Here is a 25,346-nt window from a genome sequence, read left to right on the forward strand (position 1 = left end):
CACTAAGTGACCATGGGAGCTGTATTCATTTCGGCTCTTGTGCTCTGCCCTCCAGCACATGTGGGCATGAGGTAAATGCATGAGAAGATGAAGAAGAAAAGGCCTGGTGGCTTCTGAACTTCCTAGGCATGAAGATTCTCAAGTTCCTGACTTACCCTCATACCCCTAGAAGTTGGCAGCACTGATGCTCACAATACAACTCCCCTAAATGACCCGATCCTCCTGGTAACTGCTTTGCAGCAGATACAGGAGGATGACTGTCACCCCGTGGCTCAACCTGAACTTCTGGCACCTCATGAACCTCCAGGAAAGCTCAGGGCCTAGGAGAGACAAACAGGGTGTGGACCCAGGTCCTGCATCTCGTGGCCCTGGGTGTGGGGTGGGGGGCTGATCAGGGCTGGGGCCGGGAGACACCCCCCTGCCATATAGAGCTGAGTGCCTGGGTAGGCGCTACCCTGGGAGGTGCTCAGGGAGGGTGGGGGGCAGGGCCACCTCTGTGAGCGCTGTTCTAGGTCAGCAGACAGTGTGGGACTTCAGCCTGGCAGGACCTGGCAGCCCCTCCTTGGCTGTGTGTGTGTATGTGTGTCTTGCATGTGTGCACGCATGTGTGCGTGCATATATGATTTATAAATTCTGTGAACCAGACTTCTTGTTGTTATTGAGGCCCGTGTGCCCACCAGGGACGAAGGCACTGGTTTTAGCATCTTCCGCCTAGATTGCCCATCACCCTTTATTTTACATGTGTGTGCCCTGACCAGAGCCTGTCTGTGACACACTGGTTGGTTTTTTCTGCTTGGATTCCAGTCACACCTTCCACAGTAAGGCCCCTCGATGACCCTGTGCCCCCTGGGGGCCAGCTAAGCCCATGAGCCTGCCTCCTTTCCTTGCCCTGGCCTGGGTGAGATTTGTGACGGGCACAGTGAGGTGGGGATGGCAGGGGGAGGACCAGAACAGGATAGAGTTGGGGAAGGGAGCACCATGATGGGATGGAGGCGGGGTTCCCAGGGTGAGCTGGGCCTGAGGCCACAACCCTCTAGCTTTGCGTGTCTTACCAGATCTCAGGGTTCTCTCTCCACGCTGTTGCCACCTGTCCCTTGGACTGATTTTGGTCTGTGACCCTCAGGCCCACAGGTTTACGCAATTCACAGATTTAGAGTGAGACCCAGGAGTCCCTGTGGGAACTCGGCAAGGTATCCTTACTGACACGAAGGCTCACGGGAAGCGGGTGACATGGCCCTTAAAGTGGTTCTGAATCCCGGTGTTGCCTCTTGTTAGCTCTATGACTGCTTAAGAGGTTACTTACCAATTTCTTACTTTCCTCCTGCCTCGGGCGGGTGTAGCTGTCACATCTTCCTGGTGGGATGAACCACGCTTAGGATGGTGGGCCAGGCTCTGGTGCTGAATGCCTTAGGGACACCTCTTGCCCCCATAACCCGGGGGGCCCACTGAGACCCACCAGCTTCCTGCTGTCTCCTGGGCACCTTGTCAGAGGGTGCCTTGGGCCACCATAGGCAGGAGAAGGCTCAGCCTCTGGGCTTAGGAGGGTCATGGGACCTGGGGAGGGAGGGAGCCCACCAGCCAGGGCTGCAGAGGGGTTCAAGGGTAGCCCCATGGAGCTCAGACCCTGCCTCACAGCTTCATCTTTGGCTGTTGTCCCAGCATACCTGCTCCAGCCACAGTATCAGGTGTATTCCAGCCTCTCCACGAGGTTCTTGGAGCTGCCCAGTCCCGAGTGAGGGCCTGGGAAGCCCAGGTGGCCCAGGACTGCCACTGGCCCCTGGTCAGCATGCACTTCTCAGGCCCAGCTCCTGGCAGGCAATGGAGATGCTGCTTCTCTCTCCTGCTGCCCACTGCTCCCCGGCATGTCTGCTATCGCTGGGCTGCATGCCCCCTCCAAGACTTGGTTTCCCCACATGGCCTTCTGACACAGGGCACTCCACGCTCACGAGGAGCCTGGGAAGCCAGGACTAGCATTAATGATGAAGCACAGAGATACCTAGTAACTTGCCTAGGATCACATGACTACAAGATAGTTGGATCCCTTTGGATCTCCTGTCTGTGCCTGGTGCTGCCACCAGAAGTTCCAGCTCCAGACCTCCCTTCGTAGGATCTTGACAGATTTCCATAGTATCCACTCACACCTTGGTCTTGGAGACCAAGCATGATGTAAATATCACCTGTTGTGGGAGACAGTCTCAAGGAGCTATGACTTGATGAGACGGGGAAGGGGTGGCAGTTTGGAACAGAGGTCAGCTCAGCCACCATCCACCTAGCGCTTTCCCCTTCTTGCTTTAGGCAGGTCCTCCTCAGGGGCAGTTGTCAGCTCCCTTCATCCCCACAACCACTGGGATGCAGGAGGACTGCAGCCCCCACCCTGTCCCCATCTGTGAAGGACAGGCACCCTGAGGGCCCCACCAGCTCTCCCTCACCTCCTGTCTCATCTCAGGCTGTTTCAAACCCTTCCAGGCAGCCCCCAGGGATGGTCTCCATGCCTGGCCCATCTTCACTCACCGAGTTATCTGTGGCTGCCCTGAATGGGGGCAAGGGTATCAAGGAAATAGCTTCCTTTCCTCTGGGGGCTCAAAGTCCAGTAGGGGCAAACGTTAGTGTGTATGCGTGTGCGCGTTTGTGCTTGTGTGTGTGTGTGTGTGTGTGTGTGTGTGCTAGTGTGCACGTGCCTGTCTCAGTCCAGTAGGGGCATGTGTGCTTGTGTGTGGGTGCGCATGCGTGTGTATGTGTGTGCACACATGTGTCACAGCCCAGTAGGGACAGGTGTGCATGCTCACTTGTAAAAAGTCCAAGGTGGGTGTGTCCAGTGCCCTTGGAGCATGTGTGACAATAGGACAGCCTGAGGGAGTGGGCAGGGGGTGGGGAGGGCAGAGGGCACAGCAGGTGGCGCTGGCCTGCCCTGCCTGTGAGTTGTGGTCTGTCATGGCAGCAAAGGTCCCAGCAGGGAAGGACAGGGTTGGTGCTGTTTGAGGGCAAGTCTGAGGGGAGGCCAGGTGGGAGGGGTCCTGAATAGCGAGCCTTAGTGGGACCTTCTCAGGAGGTGCCTCTGACGAGTTCTCAGCAGACTGAGTGCTGAGTGACATGGGGTCCCAGGAAGGCCCCAGCTTTCGGGTGCCATCGTCTGAGCTGGCAGGTCGGGAGGTGAGGTGGGGGCTGTGACTCAAGGATGTGGAGGGTGGGGGCTCCTGACCATGTGACAACTTGAGGTCCTGAGAGGCAGGGGAGGCTGGGTGGGCCAGAGCCAGGGAACCCCAAGTTCTTTGCCTCTGAGGGGTCTGAGTCTTGCAGCATTCACGGTGGCTGCCCTCCCGGCCGGGTCCCTGGAGGCAAGGGGAGGGGGCTGTGAGTGATGACCTGCCTCTTGTTCCCCCACAGTGAAAAAGAAGCGAACCTGGCACAAACATGGCCCGGGGCAGACTCCCGAAGTGAAGCCCGTGCAGAATGGCAGCCAGCTCTTCATCAAGGAGTTGCGGAGTCGGACCTTTCCCAGGTGAGCAGGTGGCAGCCTTTTCCTCTCCAGCCTGCCTGCTCCCTCTGAGGTCTGGATACGCACCCCACCTCTAGGACTCCAGGGCCATGGGCTTCCCTCTGGGGGAGTAGCACAGTCCCCGAAACTCCAGGTGCTCCCGGCATGGGGGCTGATCTCTCCCTTCTCAGCACCTCCGAGGACAGTTTATGGGGACCCTCTTCACAGCCCGGGAGGGAAGGGACCTACCTCCCCCACTTGGTATGGGCCTTCCCATGGAACCTTCCTGAGAGAGAGGCTACTGTCCCCATTTTATGGACCAGGAGTTGGGGCTGGCGTCCAGCCTGAGACCATCCTCTGGAGGTGGCAGGTCCTGGTGTCAAATGGCTGTGGGCTTTCCTCTGTGTCCGTGGCCTGGTGGGGTGTCCCTAGGTCTTCTTAGAGCACACCCTCCCCCTGCGCAGCCTTGTCCTATATGAGGGCCAAGGGCAGAGAGCAGGATCAGGGCCACAGGAAATGGTTTCTGGTGAGGGGGGCACCGTGACTGCATGGACGTGAGGTTGTACAGACAGCTGCTCTGAAACACCCTTGTCCCTTCACAGCTGGAAGACAGTTTCTGTTTGTCTGACAAAGTCTTTACAAAGTCTTTACAAAGTCTTTACTTCTTCTTCACTTTTGAAGGATAATTTGATGGACACAGAATTCTAAGTTGGTGGGTTTTTTCTTTTAACACTTTAAATGTCTCATCCCATGCTCGACTTGAGTGCATGGTTTCTGGTGAGAAATTCAGTGTAACTCTTAGCCTTGCTGCTCAGTGGATAAGGTATTTTTCCTCTCTGGCTTCTTTTTTATTTTCTTTTTTTCCACCTTTATTGAGATATAATTCATACACCATACAATCCATCCATTTAAAGGGTACAGTTCAGTGTATTCACAGCTCTGCACCACCACCAGTCAGTTTTAGAATGTTTCCATCGCCTCAAAAAGAAACCTGTAGCTTTATCATCCTCATTCCTCCCCACTTCTCCCCAAAGTCCTATCACTAATCTGCTTTCTGTCACTGTAGCTTTGCCTGTTCTGAACATTTCATCAAAATGAAATCATATAATATGTGGCCTTTGTGACTGGCTTATTTCACTTAGCATAATGTCTTCAAGGTTCATCCAGGGTGTAGCAAGTGTCAGTGCTTCATTCCTTTCTTATGGCCGAATAATATTCCGTTGTATGGGTAGACCACATTTTGTTTATCCATTCATCAGCTGATGGACATTTGGGTTATTTCTGATTTTGGGCTACTGTGAAGAATTCTACTATAGATGTTCTTGTAAAATATTTTGTTTGGACATATATTTTCATTTTTTTTAGGAGTAACTCAATATTTAATTGTTTGAGGAACTGCCAGTCTGTTTTCTAAAATGGTTGTATCACTTTCCATTCCCACCAGCAGCATCTGAGGGTTTCAGTTCACCAGAACTTGTTATTATCTGACTTTCTTTTTTTTGGCTGCTTTGGGTCTTAGTTGCGGCACGTGGGATCTTTGTTGAGGCATGCGGGATCTTTGTTGAGGCATTCAGGATCTTTGTTGAGGCATGTAGGATCTTCCGTTGAGAAGCACGGGCTTCTCTCTAGTTGTGGCGTGTGGCCTTCTCTCTAGCGGGCTTTTCTCTAGTTGTGGCACGTGGGTTTTCTCTCTCTCGTTGAGGCGTGCGAGCTCAGTAGTTGTGGTGAGCCAGCTTAGTTGCCCCGCAGCATGTGGGATCTTAGCTCTCTGACCAGGGATCAAACCCCGCGTCCCCTGAGTTGGAAGGCGGATTCATTACCGGTGGACCACCAGGGAAGTCCCTTATCTGACTTCTTGATTCTACCTATCCTGTAGTTGTGAAGTGGTCTCTCACTGTGGTTTTAATTTGCATTTCCCTGATGACTAGTGATGTTGAGCATCTTTTCATGTTCTTGTTGGCCATTTGTCATTTGCCCATTAAACGTTTTTTTTTTGGTCTTTTTATTATTGAATTGTAAGAGTTCTTTATGTATTTTAGATACAAGTCCCTTACCAGATATATGATGTGCAAATACTTTCTCCACTTTTGTGGGTTGTCTTTTCACTTTCTTGGTGTCTTTTGAAGCACAAAAGTTTAAATTTTTGATTAAGTCTAATTTATTTATTTTTTCTGTTGTAGCTTGTGCTTTTGTTTTAGACAAAAACAAACCATTGCCAAATTCAAGGTCATGAAGATTTATGCCTATGTTTTCTTCTAAAAGTTTTATAGTTTTAGCTCTTATATTTATGTCTTTAACTCATTTTGAGTTAATTTTTGTATATGTTGTGAGGTAAAGGTCCAACTTCATTCCTTTGCATGTGGATATCCAGTTCTCCCATGCACCATTTATTGAAATGCCTATTCTTTCGCCATTGAATTATCTTGGTACCCTTGATGAAAAACAATTGACCATAGATGTTTGGGTTTATTTCTGGACCCTCAATTCTGTTCCATTGATCCATATGTCTCATATTATGCCAGTACCACACAATCTTGATTGTGTAGTGAAGTTTGAAATTGGGAAGTGCCCTCCAACTTTCTTCTTTTTAAAGACTGTTTTGGTTCTCTGGGTGCGTTGTATTTCATTCAGCATTCCCAGTCCAGCATGTCAGTTTCTGCAAAGTAGTCAGCTGGTATTTTGACAGGGATTGTGTGGAATCTGTAGATCAGTTTTCCATTATTTCTTGAATCCCACTCCTTCCTTCTAGATTTGGTTTCCTCCTTGCTGAATTTTATCCGTTAGTAGTTCTTTCAGAAAAGGCCTATAAAAATATTCTCTGTGTCTGAAAATATTTTTATTTTGTCTTTGTTCTTGCATGATTCTAATTTTCTAAAATGGATCTAAAATTCTAGAGCAAAAGTTATTTTCCTTGAACTTTTTGGAGATACTATTTTGTTGTCTTTTGACATTTATTGTTACTGATATCATTCTAGCCGCTGGAGTTTTTGTTTTGTTTCATTTTCAGTTTTGGTAAATAATCTGTTTTTTTCTCTGAAAACGTTTGAGATTGTTTTCTCATTTTTAATATACTGTAGGTATACTGCAGTGCCTCTAATGTGCATTTGTTTTTATTTATCCTGTTCAGGACTCAGTAAGTGCCTTTAATTTGAGGTGTCATATTTTATCTCAATTCTGAAAAATGTCCTGTTTTCTCTTTTAATAGCACTTCTTCCCCATTCTGTCTTATTTTTCAAATCTTTTCATCAAATTCACTATCTTTTTTTCCAGCCAGCTACCATTTAATGTATCTACTGAGTTTTAAAAAATTTCAATCGTCATATTTTTTTTTCTACAATTTCTATTCCTTTTTAGTGTTGCCTGTTATTTTCCTCCTTCTCTGTTCTTTGCCTTATCCTCTCATTATCCCTTTGGATGTGTTTAATGTACTTGTCTTAAAATGGCCTCTTCAATTATCCTATTATCCTCAGTTCTTGGGATCTACTCTTCTGGGCAGATGAGGCTGCTGGCTCTCCCTCCTGGGGGTTCACCTCCTTCTGTGAGGTGTGATCTTCAGAGGGCATCATTCCCATGGCAGCCAGTCTGCCCTGGGCTCTGAGGTGTCCCTACAGGATGGTTTCCTCTGGTCTTTTTTTTTTTTTTGCTGTATGCGGGCCTCTTACCGCTGTGGCCTCTAACGTTGCAGAGCACAGGCTCCAGATGTGCAGGCTCAGCAGCCATGGCTCACGGGCCTAGCCGCTCCACAGCATGTGGGATCTTCCCGGACTGGGGCGCAAACCTGTGTCCCCTGCATCGGCAGGCGGACTCTCAACCATTGCGCCACCAGGGAAGCCCTCGTGTTTGCCTCTTGCTGGGTCCTCATGGGTTTCACAGTTCCAGACCCAACCCATGGGTGTGAATTTGGAACTCTCACTAGTGAGACAAGAGCTTGGGATTCCAGTTTATCAAGGGTGACCTTCTACCTCTGGCTGCCTTGTAGCTTCCACAGCTGACTGTGCTGTCCCAGTACTCCCAGAGCTTCTCACAGCAGTTGCCCACCACACTACTTCTTCTTCCTCACCCTCCACTCACTCCTTCTGATTTATCCCTAACACTCTGTCACCATGGTGTCAAACCCCAGGATCACTCTTCAGTCCTCACCTTAACTGACCCTTGTCAACACGTAGCAGTGGTGCAGTCCCCTCTCCTTGAGTCCTGTCCTCTGTAGAGACCATGCCACCATGCTCTGCTGGCTGTCCTTCCCTGCCCTGCCTCCCTCCCTGCTGACGACTCTCCCTGAGGGAATCTGGGAACTCTGCTCGATCCCCACCATCTGTTTCCCTGGCCTCATAGATTGTCCCTGGGCCAGCAGCTCCTCAACTTCTTTCTCCAGCCACTAGTCCTTCTGAGCTCCTGACCTTTCTGTCCAACTGGTGCATCCACTGGCCAGTCCCAACAAGTGTGTTCCTACTCAGCTCTGGATCTGCCCCCACCCCCATTCCTGCCCCACCTCCAGGCCTCAGTCAGTGGCCCCAGTCCCTTGGTCACTCAGGCCAGTCCCTTGGCCATTCACCTTTGCCTCCCCCTGTTCTCCCACCCCCATCTGATCTCCTGAGTCCACCACCTCCCTCTCACTGTCACCTTCTGGTCCAGGTACCACATGCTGAGCCTCCTCCTCCGTGGTTGCCCTGCCCCACCCTGGTCCTGCTGCTGTCCACTGTACATCCGCACAGCAGCCAGATGAATCTCTGACCGTCACTGCCCTTCTCAGGTTGTCCAGTGGCTCCCCAGTGCTCTTGGCATGAGGTCGCCTGGCCCACCACCTCACCGACTTGGGTGCTTGCCCGCCCCCCCGCCCCCAGCCACCCAGGTCCTTCTTATTCCTCACACTTGCCACATCCTCCTCCCTCCAAGGCCTTTGCTGGTACATTTCTTCTACTCGGAGCCCTGCCCCTCTCACTCCTGCTCCCCCAGGCTTCGACAGGCCCAGTCTGGCACTGCTTCCTGCTGTCTCCACCACAGCACTGCTCTCAGCTGTGGGTTAATGGCCTTGCATGCTCATCTGATGAAAGCCCCTCTCCAGCGTCACCACACAGGGGTCTTTCCAGCTGGGTCCCACAGGTCTCTGGCGCCCAGGGCAGCATCCGACACACAGGGAGGCAGGAGAGCTGCTGACCACAGCATCCCAGCCCAGCTCTGGGTCCTGTGTTTGGCTTGTCCAGGGGGTAGGTTCTCTCTGTAAAGGGGTTTATCTCCATCTGCTGTGTCCTTAGACCTACCCCCATGCAGGGGTCTGATCTCTGAGCACTTGAGAGGAATATTATCGAGTGGAGGCTGAGTGGAGAGCAAGGGAGGTGGGGGAGGGATCTCGCTCACATGTCTGGAGGCTCCCTCTGCCATAGTAAGAGGGATGGGTGTAGTGTGTCCCCATTCTCTACTCACCATGGCCCTGGACAGGTGCCCAGACCTCCTGGACCTCAAGGTTCCTGTCTGTGACGAGTGTGTGGGACCCTGTCATGTCTACCTTGTGGCTGCCCTGTGACCACTGAGTGTGGCACCATGTCAGGTCCTCCTTCTGGGGCATGGGCGGTGTGTGCCTGGAGCTCAGGCTCCATGTCTGCAGCCCTGAGGCCCTGTCCAGGCCTATCATGGAGGCTGGGACCTGGGCTTGATGTGACCCCTGACTTGTATTTCCCTGCAGCGCGGAAGACGTGGTGGCCCGCGTGACGGGCAACCAGCTCACGCTGGGCTACATGGAAGAGCATGGCTTCACTGAGCCCATCCTTGTCCCCAAGAAAGATGGGCTGGGCCTGGCGGTCCCAGCCCCCACCTTCTATGTCAGCGACGTCGAGAACTACGTGGGTAAGTGCCCTTTCCTGCAAGTGAGTTGTGGGCTTCCTGAGCCAGGAGTCCCTGTATATGCTGCCTAGGCCCTGACTGTGTCTCAGAGCCATGTGAGCCAGTGTGACTCAGGGTCTCCTTGTTCCGTTCTGGGTGCTCTTAGAATGAGACCCCATGCCCCAGCAAATGATGCGGGACCCAGGCCCCTTCCCTTCTTAGTTACTCTGCCCACAAAATGGGGGCTTCATGGGGACCCCTGGATTCTGCCAGCTATAGTACTGTTGGGCGCTAATGATAGTCATGCCTGGGAGGACGCCAGCTGTGTTGTCCACAGTTCCTGATGTTCGTGCCATGTCCTCCTCAGCCTCTGCTGGGGCCAACCTGGGGGCTGACCTCCCTTGTCTGCCGTGGACACGCCGTCCCATGGCCCCAGGACTACCTCCTCTTCTGGATCCCTTTGGGTTCTAGCTGGTGCTATTGGCGCCCTGTCTTGTGTTCCCTGGCAGCTCCCAGTGCTGTGGACACCCTCGGTCAGGACACCTCTGGGTGGATGAAGTGCTTGTATGTGCTGGGACATCATCTGGCACGGAGAGGCTAGCACGTGCTTGCAGTGACCTTGGCAGGGCTGGTGGCCTCACAGCCGTGGCTCTGCGGCCCTCATGGTTGCTGGGGATTGGGGTGTTCACAGGGATGCCTGGGTGGCCAGAGGAGAGGGGAGGGGAAAGACCCTGAAAAGGCAAATGCCCAGGCCAGCTCTGGCCGCACACTGGGCAGGAGAGGGCACCAGGTGCTGAAACCCTCAGACAAGTTGTTCCATCACTGAGCTCTTGACCCTCTGCATCTGTAAGGCTCATGAATGGGGGGCAGGGGGCAGATGGGTGTGAGGATTAAATGAGATCATCTGTACAAGCCACACAGGAAGCCAGTGGCATTCCAGAGAACAGGGGGCGGGGTGGGAAACACCCCTTCTCTGGAGCCGAAGCCCACCAGGGGAGGCCCCAGGGCTGGCTGGCTTGTGGCAGGGAAGAAGAAGGGACTCATGTTTTCAGTCTGGGAATGACCACAGTCCAGGACTGTCTCTGCCATGTCGTAGCACCTGTAATAACAGTTAATAACTAGTGAGTGTCTACCAGGTGCCAGGCATTTTTCTAAGCTGTTTCTGCATAGGAGCTAGTGTTGTCCTGCTCACAACTCTGTCATCCAGGCCCCAGGCTCAGCCAGCTGCAAAGGGCAGGGCCAGGTCTGCCGCAGTCCCTGCCTCCCCACAACCCCCCAACCAGTTGTGCTTACAGGAGTGGGAAGCGGCTTACTGAATAGGGGAGGAGACGGTCCAGAGGTTTCTGTTGTAAATGTCTTTCTTTCAGCTCTTAATTTTATTATGCAACTTTTCACACACACACAAAATGAGAGCAATAAGCAGTGAACCCTCATGTACCCAGTACTGCTCACAAAACCCATCAGCTTTTGGCTGTTTTCCTGTCTCCCCAACTCCCTCCTCCCCCAAGTATTTGAAGGCAAGTCTCTGGTACATACATCATTTCGCCCATGAAAACTCCAGTACACAGCGCTAACAGACAGTTTAAATAAGTATATAATCACAGTTCCACCTTGCACTTTACGACACTAACAATAATTCCTTAAAATCACCTAAGACCACCTAAATTCTCCCCAGTTGCCTCAAAAGCACCTTTTTATATTTGGATGTTTGACTCTGAATCTAAACAAGACCACACACTACATTTGGGTTTGATGTCCCTTCAGTCTCTTCTGTAACAGCCCCCATCCCCTTTCCATTCCCTTGGTTTGTTGGAGAAATGGAGTTGTTAGTCCTGGAGAATCTTGCTTTTTTTTTCTTTTTTGAATTTTATTTTATTTATTTTTTTATACAGCAGGTTCTTACCAGTTATCCATTTAATACATATTAGTGCATATATGTCAATCCCAATCTCCCAATTCATGCCACCACACACCCCAATGCCCTGCAATTTTCCCCCCTTGGTGTCCGTATGTTTGTTCTCTACATCTGCGTCTCCATTTCTGCCCTGCAAACCGGTTCATCTATACCATTTTTCTAGGTTCCACATATATGCGCTAATATACAATATTTGTTTTTCTCTTTCTGACTTACTTCACTCTGTATGACAGTCTCTAGATCCATCCACGTCTCTACAAATGACCCAATTTCATTCCTTTTTATGGCTGAGTAATATTCCATTGTTTATATGTACAACATCTTCCTTATCCATTCATATGTCAGTGGGCATTTAGGTTGCTTCCATGACCTGGCTATTGTAAATAGTGCTGCAGTGAACATTGGGGTGCATGTGTCTTTTTGAATTATGGTTTTCTCTGGGCGTATGCCAAGTAGTGGGATTGCTGGTTCATATGGTAATTCTATTTTTAGTTTCTTAAGGAACCTCCATACTGTTCTCCATAGTGGCTGTATCAATTTACATTCCCACCAACAGTGCAAGAGGGTTCCCTTTCCTCCACACCCTCTCCAGCATTTTTTGTTTGTAGATTTTCTGATGATGCCCATTCTAACTGGTGTGAGGTGATACCTCATTGCAGGTTTGATTTGCATTTCTCTAATAATTAGTGATGTTGAGCATCTTTTCATGTGCTTCTTGGCCATCTGTATGTCTTCTTTGGAGAAATGTCTACTTAGGTCATCTGCCCATTTTTGGTTTGGGTTGTTTGTTTTTTTAATATTGAGCTGCATGAGCTGTTTATATATTTTGGAGATTAATCCTTTGTCCATTGATTCATTTGCAAATATTTTCTCCCATTCTGAGGTTTGTCTTTTCGTCTTGTTTGTAGTTTCCTTTGCTTTGCAAAAGCTTTTACGTTTAATTAGGTCCCATTTGTTTATTTTTGTTTTTATTTCCATCACTCTAGGAGGTGGGTCAAAAATGATCTTGCTGTAATTTTTGTCAAAGAGTGTTCTTCCTATGTTTTCCTCTAAGGGTTTTATAGTGTCCAGTCTTACATTTAGGTCTCTAATGCATTTTGAGTTTATTTTTGCGTATGGTGTTAGGGAGTGTTCTAATCTCATTCTTTTACATGTAGCTGTCCAGTTTTCCCAGCACCACTTATTGAAGAGACTGTCTTTTCTCCATTTTATATCCTTGCCTCCTTTGTCATAGATTAGTTGACCATAGGTGCATAGGTTTATCTCTGGGCTTTCTATCCTGTTCCATTGATCTATATTTCTGTTTTTGTGCCAGTACCATATTGTCTTGATTACTGTAGCTTTGTAAGATAATCTGAAGTCAGGGAGTCTGAATCCTCCAGCTCCGCTTTTTTCCCTCAAGACTGCTTTGGCTATTCAGGGTCTTTTGCGTCTCTGTACAAATTTTAAGATTTTTTGTTCAAGTTCTGCAAAAAATGCCATTGGTAATTTGATAGGGATTGCACTGAAGCTGTAGATTGCTTTGGGCAGTATAGTCATTTTCACAATATTGATTCTTCCAGTCCAAGAACATGGTATATCTCTCCATCTGTTAGTATCATCTTTAATTTCTTTCATCAGTGTCTTATAGTTTTCTGCATACAGGTCTTTTGTCTCCTTAGGTAGGTTTATTCCTAGGTATTTTATTCTTTTAGTTGCAGTGGTAAATGGGAGTGTTTCCTTAATTTCTCTTTCAGATTTTTCATCATTAGTGTATAGGAATGCGAGTGATTTCTGTGCATTAATTTTGTATCCTGCAGCTTTACCAAATTCATTGATTAGCTCTAGTAGTTTTCTGGTGGCATCTTTAGGATTCTCTATGTACAGTATCATGTCATCTACAAATAGTGACAGTTTTACTTCTGTTTTTTCAATTTGTATTCCTTTTATTTCTTTTTCTTTGATTGCCGTGGCTAGGACTTCCAAAACTATGTTGAATAATAGTGGTGAGAGTGGACATCCTTGTCTTGTTCTGATCTTAGAGGAAATGCTTTCAGTTTTTCACCATTGAGAATGATGTTTGCTGTGGGTTTGTTGTATATGACCTTTATTGAGTTGAGGTAGGTTCCCTCTGTGCCCACTTTCTGGAGAATTTTTATCATAAATGGGTATTGCATTTTGTCAAAAGCTTTTTCTGCATCTATTGAGATGATCATATGGTTTTTGTTCTTCAGTTTGTTAATATGGTGTATCACATTGATTGATTTGCGTATATTGAAGAATCCTCGCATCCCTGGGATAAACCCCACTTGATATGATCCTTTTAATGTGCTGTTGGATGCTGTTTGCTAGTATTTTGTTGAGGATTTTTGCATCTATGTTGATCAGTGATATTGGTCTGTAATTTTCTTTTTTTTGTAGTATCTTAGTCTGGTTTTGGTATCAGGGTGATGGTGGCCTCATACAGTGAGTTTGGGAGTGTTCCTTCCTCTGCAATTTTTTGGAAGAGTTGGAGAAGGATGGGTGTTAGCTCTTCTCTAAATGTTTGATAGAATTCACCTGTGAAGCCATCTGGTCCTGGACTTTTGTTTGTTGGAAGATTTTTAATCACAGTTTCAATTTCATTAGTTGTGATTGGTCTATTCATATTTTTTATTTCTTCCTGGTTCAGTCTTGGAAGGTTTTACCTTTCTGAGAATTTGTCCATTTCTTCCAGGTTGTCCATTTTATTGGCATAGAGTAGCTTGTAGTAGTCTCTTAGGATGCTTTGTATTTCTGCAGTGTCTGTTGTAACTTCTCCTTTTTCATTTCTAATTTTGTTGATTTGAGTCCTCTCCCTCTTTTTCTTGATGAGTCTGGCTAATGGTTTATCAATTATGTTTACCTTTTCAAAGAACGAGCTTTTAGTTTTATTTATCTTTTCTATTGTTTTCTTTGTTTCTATTTCATTTATTTCTGCTTTGATCTTTATGATTTCTTTCCTTCTACTAACTTTGGGTTTTGTTTGTTCTTTCTCTGGTTCCTTTGGGTGTAAGGTTAGATTGTTTATTTGAGATTTTCCTTGTTTCTTGAGGTAGGCTTGTATAGCTATAAACTTCCCTCTTAGAACTGCTTTTGCTGCATCCCATACGTTTTGGATCATCGTGTTTTCATTGTCATTTGTTTCTAGGTATTTTTTGATTTCCTCTTTGATTTCTTCAGTGATCTCTTGGTTATTTAGTAACATATTGTTTAGCCTCCACGTGTTTGTGTTTTTTACTTTTTTTTCCCTGTAATTGATTTCTAAGCTCATAGTGTTGTGGTCAGAAAAGATGCTGGATATGATTTCAATTTTCTTAAATTTACTGAGGCTTGATTTGTGACCCAAGATGTGATCTATCCTGGAGAATGTTCCATGTGCACTTGAGAAGAAAGTGTAATCTGCTGTTTTCAGATGGAATGTCCTATAAATATCAATTAAATCTATCTGGTCTATTGTGTCATTTAAAGCTTGTGTTTCCTTATTAATTTTCTGTTTGGGTTATCTGTCCATTGGTGTAAGTGAGGTGTTAAAGTCCCCCACTATTATTGTGTTACTGTCGATTTCCTCTTTTATAGCTGTTAGCAGTTGCTTTATGTATTGGGGTGCTTCTATGTTGTGTGCATATATATTTATAATTGTTATATCTTCTTCTTGGATTGATCCCTTGATCATTATGTAGTGTCTTTCTTTGTCTCTTGTAACAGTCTTTATTTTAAAGTCCATTTTATCTGACAGGAGTATTGCTACTCCAGCTTTCTTTTGATTTCCATTCGCATGGAATATCTTTTTCCATCCCCTCACTTTCAGTCTGTATGTATCCCTAGGTCTGAAGTGTGTCTCTTGTAGACAGCATATATATGGGTCTTGTTTTTGTATCCATTCAGCGTGCCTCTGTCTTTTGGTTGGAGCATTTAATCCATTCACATTTAAGGTAATTATCAGTATGTATGTTCCTATTACCATTTTCTTAATTGTTATGGGTTTGTTTTTGTAGGTCCTTTTCCTCTTTTGTGTTTCCCACTTAGAAAAGTTCCTTTAGCATTTGTTGTAGAGCTGGTTTGGTGGTGCTGAATTCTCTTAGCTTTTGCTTGTCTGTAAAGCTTTTGATTTCTCCGACAAATCTGAATGAGATACTTGCTGGGTAGAGTAATCTTGGTTGTAAGTTCTTCCCTTTCATCACTTTAAATATGTCCTGCCACTCTCTTCTGGCTTGTAGAGTTTCTGCTGAGAAATCAGCCGTTAAACTTATGGGAGTTCCCTTGTATGTTATTTGTCATTTTTCCCTTGTTGCTTTCAAAAATTTTTCTTTAATTTTTGTCAATATGATTACTGTGTATCTCGGCATGTTTCTCTTTGGGTTTATCCTGCCTGGGGCTCTCTGTGCTTCCTGGACTTGAGTGGCTATTTCCTTTCCCATGTTAGGGAAGTTTTCGACTATAATCGCTTGAAACATTTTCTCAGGTCCTTTCTCCTTCTCTTCTCCTTCTGGGACCGCTATGAGGCGAATGTTGTTGAGTTTAATGTTGTCCCAGAGGTCTGTTAGGCTGTCTTCATTTCTTTTCATTCTTTTTTCTTTATTCTGTTCCACAGCAGTGAATTCCACCATTATGTCTTCCAGGTCACTTATCCGTTCTTCTGCCTCAGTTGTTCTGCTATTGATTCCTTCTAGTATATTTTTCATTCAGTTATTATATTGTTCATCTCTGTTTGTTTGTTCTTTAATTCTTCTAGGTCTTTGTTAAACATTTCTTACATCTTCTCAATCTTTGCCTCCTTTCTTTTTCCAAGGTCCTGGATCATCTTCACTATCATTATTCTGAATTCTTTTTCTGGAAGGTTGCCTATCTCCACTTCATTTAGTTGTTTTTCTGGGGTTTTATCTTGTTTCTTCATCTGGTACATTTCCCTCTGCCTTTTCATCTTGTCTATCTTTCTGTGACTGTGGTTTTTGTTCCACAGGCTGCAGGATTGTAGTTCTGGTTGCTTCTGCTGTCTGCCCTCTGGTGGATGAGTCTATCTAAGAGGCTTGTGCAAGTTTCTTGATGGGAGGGACTGGTGGTGGGTAGAGCTGGGTGTTGCTCTGGTGGGCAGAGCTCAGTAAAACTTTAATCCACCTGTCTGCTGATGGGTGGGTCTGGGTTCCCTCCCTGTTGGTTGTTTGGCCTGAAGGGACCCAACACTGGAGCCTACCCGGCTCTTTGGTGGGGCTATTGGTGGACTCTGGGAGGGCTCACACCAAGGAGTACTTCCCAGAACTCCTGCTGCCAGTGTCCTTGTCCTCATGGTGAGCCACATCCACCCCCCGCCTCTGCAGTAGACCCTCCAACACTAGCAGGTAGGTCTGGTTCAGTCTCCAGTGGGGTCACTGCTCCTTCCCCTGGGTCCCGATGCACAGCGTACTTTGTGTGCACCCTCCAAGAGTGGAGTCTCTGTTTCCCCCAGTCCTGTTGAAGTCCTGCAGTCAAATCCTGGTAGCCTTCAAAGTCTGATTCTCTAGGAATTCCTCCTCCTGTTGCCGGACCCCCAGGTTCGAAAGCCTGACGTGGGGCTCAGAACCTTCACTCCAGTGCGTGGACTTCTGTGGTATGTGTTCTCCAGTTTGTGAGTCACCCTCCCAGCAGTTATGGGATTTGATTTTATTGTGATAGCACCCCTCCTACCATCTCATTGTGGCTTCTCCTTGTCTTTGGATGTGGGGTGTCTTTTTTGGTGAGTTCTAGTGTCTTCCTGTCGATGATTGTTCAGCAGTTAGTTGTGATTCTGGTGCCCTTGCAAGAGGGAGTAAGCGCATGTCCTTCTACTCCGATATCTTGAACCAATCTCTCTGGAGAATCTTTCATATTTGCGATTTGGGAAGATCTTACATTAGGGATTTGGCTGACAGCGTCCCTGTGGTGTCATTTAATGTGTTCTTCTGACCCTAATAGTTCCTGTAACGGGTGGTTAGAGGTTGCTTAGATTTGTGTTCAAGTTGTTGGCAGGACTCCTTCTTGGGGTAGGGGTGCTGCCACCCACTTCTTTTCAGTGGTCAAGGCAGTGCAGTCTCATCTGTTCACAGAATGCTCCATCAGCCTTTCAGCTCACTGTCTGAGCAGCCGGTGAGGACTGTTGCAAAGGAAGAGTTGGCTAATTCTGTCCTTCTCTCTCCGTCTATTGTGAGTCTTCTGTAAAGAACTTTCCCTTGTTAGTTACTTGGTTATCCAGAACTCTATTTCTGTCATCAACAGTTTTTACCCTGAACTTTTCCCATCAAGTATAGAAAATGTAGGATAAATGTTTTTCCTTTTATTTTCAATTTTCAGAATAATGAGTTGGTGTCCTAGAAATGCAAGAATTTTTTTGATTTAAAAAAATTTTTATGTATAAGTATGTCCATGCATTATTTGGGACATATTTGCACTAAAAACATCTTCATTGTTTATCTGAAGTGTAAGTTTTTACCTGGTGTCCTGTATTTTTATTTGCTTATCTGGCCACCTTAGCTGAGGCTCATTACTGTGCCACCCCACTGTACCAGGGGGTCTTCATGGCCACCCAAGGGAAGGAGCAGACAGGGCAGGTGGGGGAAGGGTCAGACGTTAGAGCCTAGAGCCTCAGCATTCAGCCCTCTCTCAGTTGTCTTCTGAGGGTGAGTGAGCATTTCCTCTGCACATCCTGGCCCCCGACCTCACAGAAGGCCACACCATCTTCCCTGGGTGTGCTCACCCTCCCCTGCTGCCTCCCCAGGCCCAGAGCGGAGTGTGGACGTGACAGACGTCACCAAGCAGAAGGACTGCAAGATGAAACTGAAGGAGTTTGTGGACTATTACTACAGCACCAACCGCAAGCGGGTCCTTAACCTTACGAACCTTGAGTTCTCTGACACCAGGTGAGTGGGGCCAGGGTGGAGGGATGGAGAGGGATACTAGTTTGGAACATGCTGGAGATTTAAGCCTGTGACTGAGGCTGTTGAGGTCAGGGTGGCCTGGCTTATGATTTGTGAATATCATGTCCGAGCAGGCATGGCCTTGAAGGCAGAGATGTGGCGAAGGCAGCAAGAACACTGAGACCCGGTTCTCGGCTTGGCTGAAGTGTTACTGCACAGGTGCTGCTGAGCTGGATATTTTTGATGCAGTATTGTGCATTCTGTCCAGGACAGTGACATTTAATAGAATCAAAGGCTGCCTTTGCCTTTTCTCATCTTCCCTGGAGATCAGTTATCTGGTCTGACATGGCCCAGCATGGCAAGGAGTTGCAGGCGCCCCTGTTGTCTGCTCTGGAGAGAAGTGGCTTTTCCTTAGGTGTTGACAGGAAGCGCCTGGGCTGTGCATGAGCAATGATATTTACTCTCAGGGCCCCATCGTGCCCAGTGACACTAGCATGAGCCCACCTGACAAGTCTCTTTCCATTTCTCCAAGAAGGAAGTTGTTTCTGGGGTAGATGGTTCTCAGGCCTTCTCCATGCCTGTCTTTCGGTGAGAGCTCAGTGTTGGATGCCTGCCGCAGCCACACCCAGCAGCTGGGCTCATTCTGCCCTCTGTGAACCTCAGTTTGCTCATCTGTAGAATGGGAGCAATGCCATGTAGCCTGAGGTGGAGAAATAGGCATGGGACACACATCTCAGAGCACCTTTCCCATCCTGTCCAGTGGGCAAAACAAATGTGCTGACGGTTCCCATCACTGCTGACTGTTCCTGTCCGTGCCCCCAGAATGTCCAGCTTTGTGGAGCCTCCTGACATCGTAAAGAAACTGTCCTGGGTAGAAAACTACTGGCCTGACGACGCACTGTTGGCCAAGCCCAAGGTGACCAAGTACTGCCTGATCTGTGTGAAGGACAGCTACACTGACTTTCACATTGACTCCGGGGGTGCCTCTGCATGGTACCACGTGCTCAAGGTGAGCGCTGGCCTCTGCTCCCCATGTGGGCCCTACGGGGGCCTCAGGGGCAAGACCTGCTCTTGACCAGGCCACTGTCCACCTGCAGGACCGTTTGTAGTCCCCACAGGCCCTAACAGTGGCCAGCATCAGGTGGGATGAGGGACAAGATGTTTCTCCACAGAAGGGACACAGACGTTGGGCCCTTGGGAGGCATGGGGGTTGGGGGGAGCACCTCAGGACCAGAGTAGCACATGTGTGTTGCCTTTTCTAAAGATTGAGGCTCATGAAGCAATTGGAGGAGGCCCACTGCAGTGGTGACCAAGGGCTCATGTCCAGGGAAGGGAGAGCTGTGCTGGGAAGACTTCCTGGCAGAAGGGATGAGGGAACATGCCCCACTGGGAGGATGAGGGGGTGGGCTGGGGGCTGGGGAGCAAGGCTGCAGTGGCATCTGAGTGGCAGAGAGAGCTAGGGGACTTCTGGCTGGGGACAGGTAGGGAAGCTAGGGGAAAAGGGAGATGTGAAAAAAAAACAAAAAAGGAGAACCTAAGCCTTGGGCTCACCACCTTGCCTCGGGTCTCCCCAGACCTGTTAGAGCCCAGGCTAGGGTAGGCAGCTCAGCTTCTGATCCTAGCCCTTCGAGGCCCTGAGCAAGTCCTGCCCCCGCCCCCCGTTCATCCCCACCCTCAGCCTGTGTGCCTCGTGAGTGAGGACCTCTATAGTCTATATCTCCCTAGTCCAAGTGCAGGGCTGGACTGGTGCTGGTGCTGGCGGCAGGGCTGTCCTTCCATCTCCAGCTGGGACCCAATCCACTCTCAAGAGCAGAGCTTTCTTGTAACTCGTCAGACAGCAGGTCACAACGTTGTTCCCCTTGGCAGATAGGCATCCATAGTGCTGCGGAGATATGGTGTGTGGAGTGGTAGGGGTTGCCCTGAACATGCCGGAGGCGCCAGTGCCTAGAGTCTTCCTAACACGCAGACATCTGAATTGCAAAGCACATGTGGTCCCAGCGTTTCAGGGGAGGAATGATGGGCCTGGGCAGGTTGCTGTTGAAGCTAGGACCCATCCCCGGGACATGGTGGGCTCCGTCCCCTCTCAGCATCCCCAGGACATGATGGGCACTGCCCACCCCCAGCATCCCCAGCATATGACAGGCTCCGCCAATGGCCTCTTGTTGGCAGGGGGAGAAGATCTTCTATCTCATCAAGCCAGCTTCGGCCAACATCTCCCTGTATGAGCGTTGGCAGTCGGCCTCAAACCACAGTGAGATGTTCTTTGCTGACCAGGTGGACAAATGCTACAAGTGCACCCTCAAGCAGGGCCAGACGCTCTTCATCCCCTCGGGTGAGTGCCCTGTCCCCATGTTGTGTCTCCCACCTCTGACGTCTGCCAGGGGAGGTCATGCCCTGGCTGTTTCCTGCCTTGCCTTGGGGTCAGTCCTGCTCTGTGGTCACCTCTGGGGCCACCTTGGGGCCATGAGCCCCTGCAGCTTCCAGCCTGGCTGTGCTCACAGAGGCCAGGCACGTGGGATTGCATGGGGCCCCAAGAGCCCAGCCCAGAGAGCGCAGCCACACTGTCAGAGATGGTGTTCGCTGATCTCAACATCTCAAACATATGCAGAAGGAGGAAACATGACATGAGCAGATAAATGCCCTTTACAGATATCATGTTGCTTCACCCATAAATATTTCACCGTATCTGTAAGGTTTCCTTTTAAAGATAACATAATTACAATACTGTCATCACACTTTAAAAAGGAACAGTTAACAGTTCCTTAGTATCACCAAATAGCCAGTCAGTGTTCAGATTTTCTAATTGTCGTATATGGAGGCCCTCACATTTCCACTGATTTACGTGCCTCTGAGTGCCTCCTGATCTAGTCCCTACCCCTGTTTCCTATCATCACAGTTATTTCCCGAAGTCTGTAGGGGCAAACCCAGCTCTCCCGGGAGGTGTGGCAACTCTGCCTGTCTCTTTCCACCCCTGTATGTGGAGATCAGGGATGCCAGGCAGCCCGACCCTGGGGTGGGTCTGAGCAAGTCCCCTTGGCTCCTGGGCCTCAGTTTCCCTGTCTGTACCATACAGGGCTGGATAGAATAGACTGTGAGCTCGGACACAGTCTGTCCTTCTGGGAGGGCTCACCCACTCATTACACGGAAGCCAGGGCCAGAGCACCTTCCAGGGGGCCCGGGTGGATGGGGCCACAGAGGAAGGGCTGGCAGGAGTCAGGCCCAGTAGCTGCCAAGAGCCTGGCATGAGAACACTGTTAAGAGAGAGCCCCATCCCTGTCTCCCCAGGCTGGATTTATGCCACACTTACACCCGTGGACTGCCTGGCCTTCGCGGGACATTTTCTGCACAGCCTGAGCGTGGAGATGCAGATGAGGTAGGGCCACACCTGACTCCCAGGATCTGCTGGGCGGGGTCCCCACCATCGATGTGATGATACCTCTCCTGAGTCCTGGCTGGGCCTCTGGGTGGTGGGGAGGAAGGAGGAGAGGGGCCATGATCTCACCAGGGCCCCTGAGGTGCCTGGTCGCTGGACAGCCTCGGGACTGTAGTGGGTTTGGGGTGAGCTGAAAGGCCGAGCTGCCTTCTCCTTGTGCACTGACCCAGAGCTCTGGAAGCCGCGGCCCACGGGGCTTGCCCTTAACGCAAAGCGCTCATCCTGATGTGGTCCTCTGGTCCACCTTGCCGCGTAGTGCCCAGAAGGGAGGCCTGAGCGGTCATGGCGTAGGTGTGGCCTCTGGTCGTAGTGTGGGTTCACCTTCCTTTATCATTGCCTGCTCAGGGCTTAATGCACTGAATAGTTCTTTGCTATGGCTTCCAGAGCATACGAAGTGGAAAGAAGGTTGAAACTGGGCAGCCTGACTCAGTTTCCCAACTTCGAAACTGCCTGCTGGTACATGGGGAAGCACCTGCTGGAGGCGTTCAAAAGTACGTCCCCTGGTCAGCGTCTCAGCCCGCGGCTCTGGACAGTTCGTTTGCGTGCGGAGCTCAGGGACGCCGGGGAGTGGTAACAGTTCTGCCGTCATGCAGCAGGGCGGCTGGGCCCTGGGGAACAGGCTGAGCGATGCCTTCATGGGCCCTGAGCAAGTCTCCTTAGCTCACGGGCCTTGCTTTTCCTGTCTGTGTGCTGTGGGGCTGGACTGGACTCCTGCCTGCAGGGTCATCTGGTGTTGCAAAAAGAGCACTGGCCGCATGTTCCCAGACCTGGTGTGTGTTCTGCTCGGTTCCTGTGGCCTTGTGTGGTTACTGACAGGGCTCAGTTGGGATATTGAGAGGCCTGCAGGGACCCCTGCAGCATCCCTGCTGTACTGTGGGTGGGTGGGTGTGCATGCCAGAGTCCCCTGTGGAAGGCCTGTGGGAAGGGGTGGGCTCCACTGGGTCAATGCCCTCTGTGGGCATGGCCCTCCATCCTAGGCCCTGCCAGGCCATGCCTTCGGGATGAGTGTTTGGCTCCTGGTGGCCAACCCCTGCTCAGGTCTCCAGACTTTCTGCAGCCGGGTGAAGGACCCAGGAGGAGCATTTACTTTCATGGAGAGCTTCCTTTTTCAGCAGCACCCACCCTTCCAGGAAGCTGCTGTTTTGTGTTCCGATAAGAGCTGAGTGGAGACCACCGCCTTTGCACTTTGGCTCTAATTTGAGATGAGAAAGCTGAAAATGGTTCTTAACCTGGGCTGGCCAAGTTTCAGTGAAATTCTTCCATCACTCTCTAAATTCAAGCCCTGTGCTCCACCCTGGCAGAGCAAGTGCCCTGCCCTAGGGGCCTCTTGCCAGGGAGATGGAATGGGGGTCGTGTGGGTGGAGTCACACTTGGGGACATTGGGACAGCCTGACCAGGGTGACCGCTGACTAGCTGGGCCTCTCTGAGCTGCCCCTGCCTCTCTGCCTCAGGCCTTCCTGTGTGAAGGGGCTGGCAGCTCAGTAGCCCCAGAGCTGAGAGGACCCAGGGATTTGCCACAGGCCAGACAAATGGTCACCTGGTGGTGTCAGAGCTCGGGGCTGCTCTGCCTCGATGCTGAGCTCTCTGCCTGAAGGGGGAATGCTCTGTCCGTTTTGTTTGGGGCTGGCTCCAGCTCCCAGGGGTGTGTTTGTGGTGGTGCTTGCCCTGAGCCACCCCAGCAGGAACTGGACCCACTGCCCAGCATCCTTCAGCTATGCAGGGGGCAGTGTGAGGGTGGGAATCAGAAAGCATCTAGGGATGCTTGGTTTGGGGCATGACTGTGGTCCCTCACTGATGCAGGCTGGGGACCAGGTGGAGGGAGGAGCTGGGCCGCCTGCATAAGGGGCCTGGTGTGTAGACAATGGGAAGGCCAATCCTGCCCCTCGCAGGGCATCTTAGGTGGGCATCCCCTAGGTTCCAAGAGGAGCCGTTGGCAGTTGGGCAGGTGGCAGTGGGCAGAGGCCTCTGAAAGGTCTGGCCCTGAGCGTCCCCCACCACTGGGGCTTTAAGTCACCTGCAGGCGGCAGGTGAGAGTGGGCACCCTCCTGAGCAAACCCGTCTGTCTTCCCCCAGGTTCTCACAAGTCTGGGAAGCAGCTGCCCCCTCATTTAGTCCAAGGAGCTAAAATTCTCAATGGTGCTTTCAGATCATGGACGAAAAAGCAGGTAGGGATGTGTACTAGGCGTGATCCAGGGCAGAAGGGAGGGTGGCAGGCGAGGAGTCATTCCCAGGGCTTGTCCTTCCTTTGGTGGGAACTAGCATGTGAAAAGCAGGTGGGTGCCACCTGGCCAGGTCAGACACCTGTTGGTGGGGGCAGGTGCAGGACAGAGCCCTCCATCTAGGGACCTGGCCTGAGGGGTGGGGGCTGGGCGGCAGGGAGATTCAGTGGGAGGAAATCAGGTGGTAGAGACAGCACTGTGCGAACCCAAAAGCACAGGGAGCAGGGAGGACTCGAGTCAGTGACTGGTTGGATGTTCAGGGCTCTGAAGAGGAGAGTGGAGATGTCCTCTTTGTCCTACTGGCTGTCCCAGGCATCAACTCAGAAGCTGGCTTTGCTCTGTGACTAGGACAGTCCCTTTGCCCCATGCCCCTCCATCACCCCCCCAACCACCACCACAGTAGCACTGCCCTTTGCCCCTCATGGCTCTCTTGAAGCAGCATGTCTGGGCCCCACCTCATGCCCCCCCCTGTAAAGCATTAGCACCCTCGCTAGCATCCATGCAGCAGCTACTTCTAATGGAGGCTCCAGAGAAGCAGCTTCCAACTTCCTTTGGCATCTTGCCTGGATTGTTGGTACAGAGGGAGGGGAGAGGCCTGGTCAGCCTTGGGACTCCCTGTCCACTGCCAAGGGACTCTCTCCCAATCAGGGGTGCCAGCATAGTCTGAGCAGATCCCATCAGGCCCACAGGAGGCCTTGTGGGGGTGGGGAGTCCAGGAGGTGGGGCAGCAGGTACCCTCCTAGAGCCCTCTTTCAGCTACATCTTCTCCTACCTCAAGGCCTGGAGTAATGCAGGGTGTTCCTCCTACCTCACATCAGCTGTATGGCCAGGTGGAGTGGCCTCGTGCCCAGGAAGAAGGGATGGCCCACATTCACTTCACAACTGGTGGTGGACTCAGGCACCCCCCTCCTCTCTGGGACTTGTTTGTCCACCTGTAGAGTGGAGTCATGGCAGAGCCTCCTCATTGGGGCAGTGTCTGGCCAGAGTGGGCTAACTCCCTTAGGACCCCATGCAGCCAATCCATACCTTTGGCAGCACCTGCCCTTGTGCCTGTCGGGATGGCAGTGGGGCCGGAGGTCCTGGGTGGGTAGATGGGGGGACAGCCTGGAGGGACAGAGGGCATGAGTCAGGAACCACAGAAGCTGAGGCTGCTTGGGGCCCCTGTGGGTGGAGGGTGGGTGGGCATCAGTGCCCAGACTCAGCAGCTGACCCGCTGACCCTATGCGTGGCTGTCCTGCAGGCTTTGGCGGAGCATGAGGATGAGCTACCAGAGCACTTCAAACCATCGCAGCTCATCAAAGACCTTGCCAAAGAGATCCGGCTCAGTGAGGTAGGGCTGACCTTGGGGGCCCGCTGACCCTGGTTGAGGGAGGCCTCTGCCTGTCTTCCCTGGGCATCCCTCCAGAGATGGCCATGTGTGAGGCAGCCCCTCCTTTAGCCCTCTGGGGCAGGGTCACCTGCATGATGGCTCTGGACTCCTAGGTCCCAGTGGTAGACTTGCAGTCTTCTGGTGGGAGCCCTGGGAATTAGTGTGGGGTCTCCCTCCAGCTCCCTGTGGGGGTGGGGAAGGACTCTGCAGGGGGGACTTCAGCCCCTTGAGACCCTGCTTGTGTGAGCCTGT

The 25,346-nt window shown here is 50.3% G+C and overlaps 1 protein-coding gene across 1 annotated transcript in view; it reads left to right on the forward strand.

Moving 5' to 3' along the window:
• PHF2 (PHD finger protein 2) overlaps positions 1-25,346 on the forward strand; it is a 92,345-nt gene that overhangs the window by 52,745 nt on the left and 14,254 nt on the right. Inside the window, exons 3-11 of the mRNA XM_065878753.1 lie at positions 3,385-3,499; positions 9,156-9,316; positions 17,935-18,076; positions 18,896-19,082; positions 20,243-20,405; positions 21,359-21,446; positions 21,891-21,997; positions 23,580-23,671; positions 24,966-25,055. Coding sequence (XP_065734825.1) covers positions 3,385-3,499; positions 9,156-9,316; positions 17,935-18,076; positions 18,896-19,082; positions 20,243-20,405; positions 21,359-21,446; positions 21,891-21,997; positions 23,580-23,671; positions 24,966-25,055 — 1,145 coding nt within the window. The remainder of the gene's footprint in view (positions 1-3,384; positions 3,500-9,155; positions 9,317-17,934; positions 18,077-18,895; positions 19,083-20,242; positions 20,406-21,358; positions 21,447-21,890; positions 21,998-23,579; positions 23,672-24,965; positions 25,056-25,346) is intronic.

The sequence above is a fragment of the Phocoena phocoena genome, chromosome 6 (genome assembly GCF_963924675.1).
Source record: "Phocoena phocoena chromosome 6, mPhoPho1.1, whole genome shotgun sequence".
Taxonomy (NCBI): Eukaryota; Metazoa; Chordata; class Mammalia; order Artiodactyla; family Phocoenidae; genus Phocoena; species Phocoena phocoena.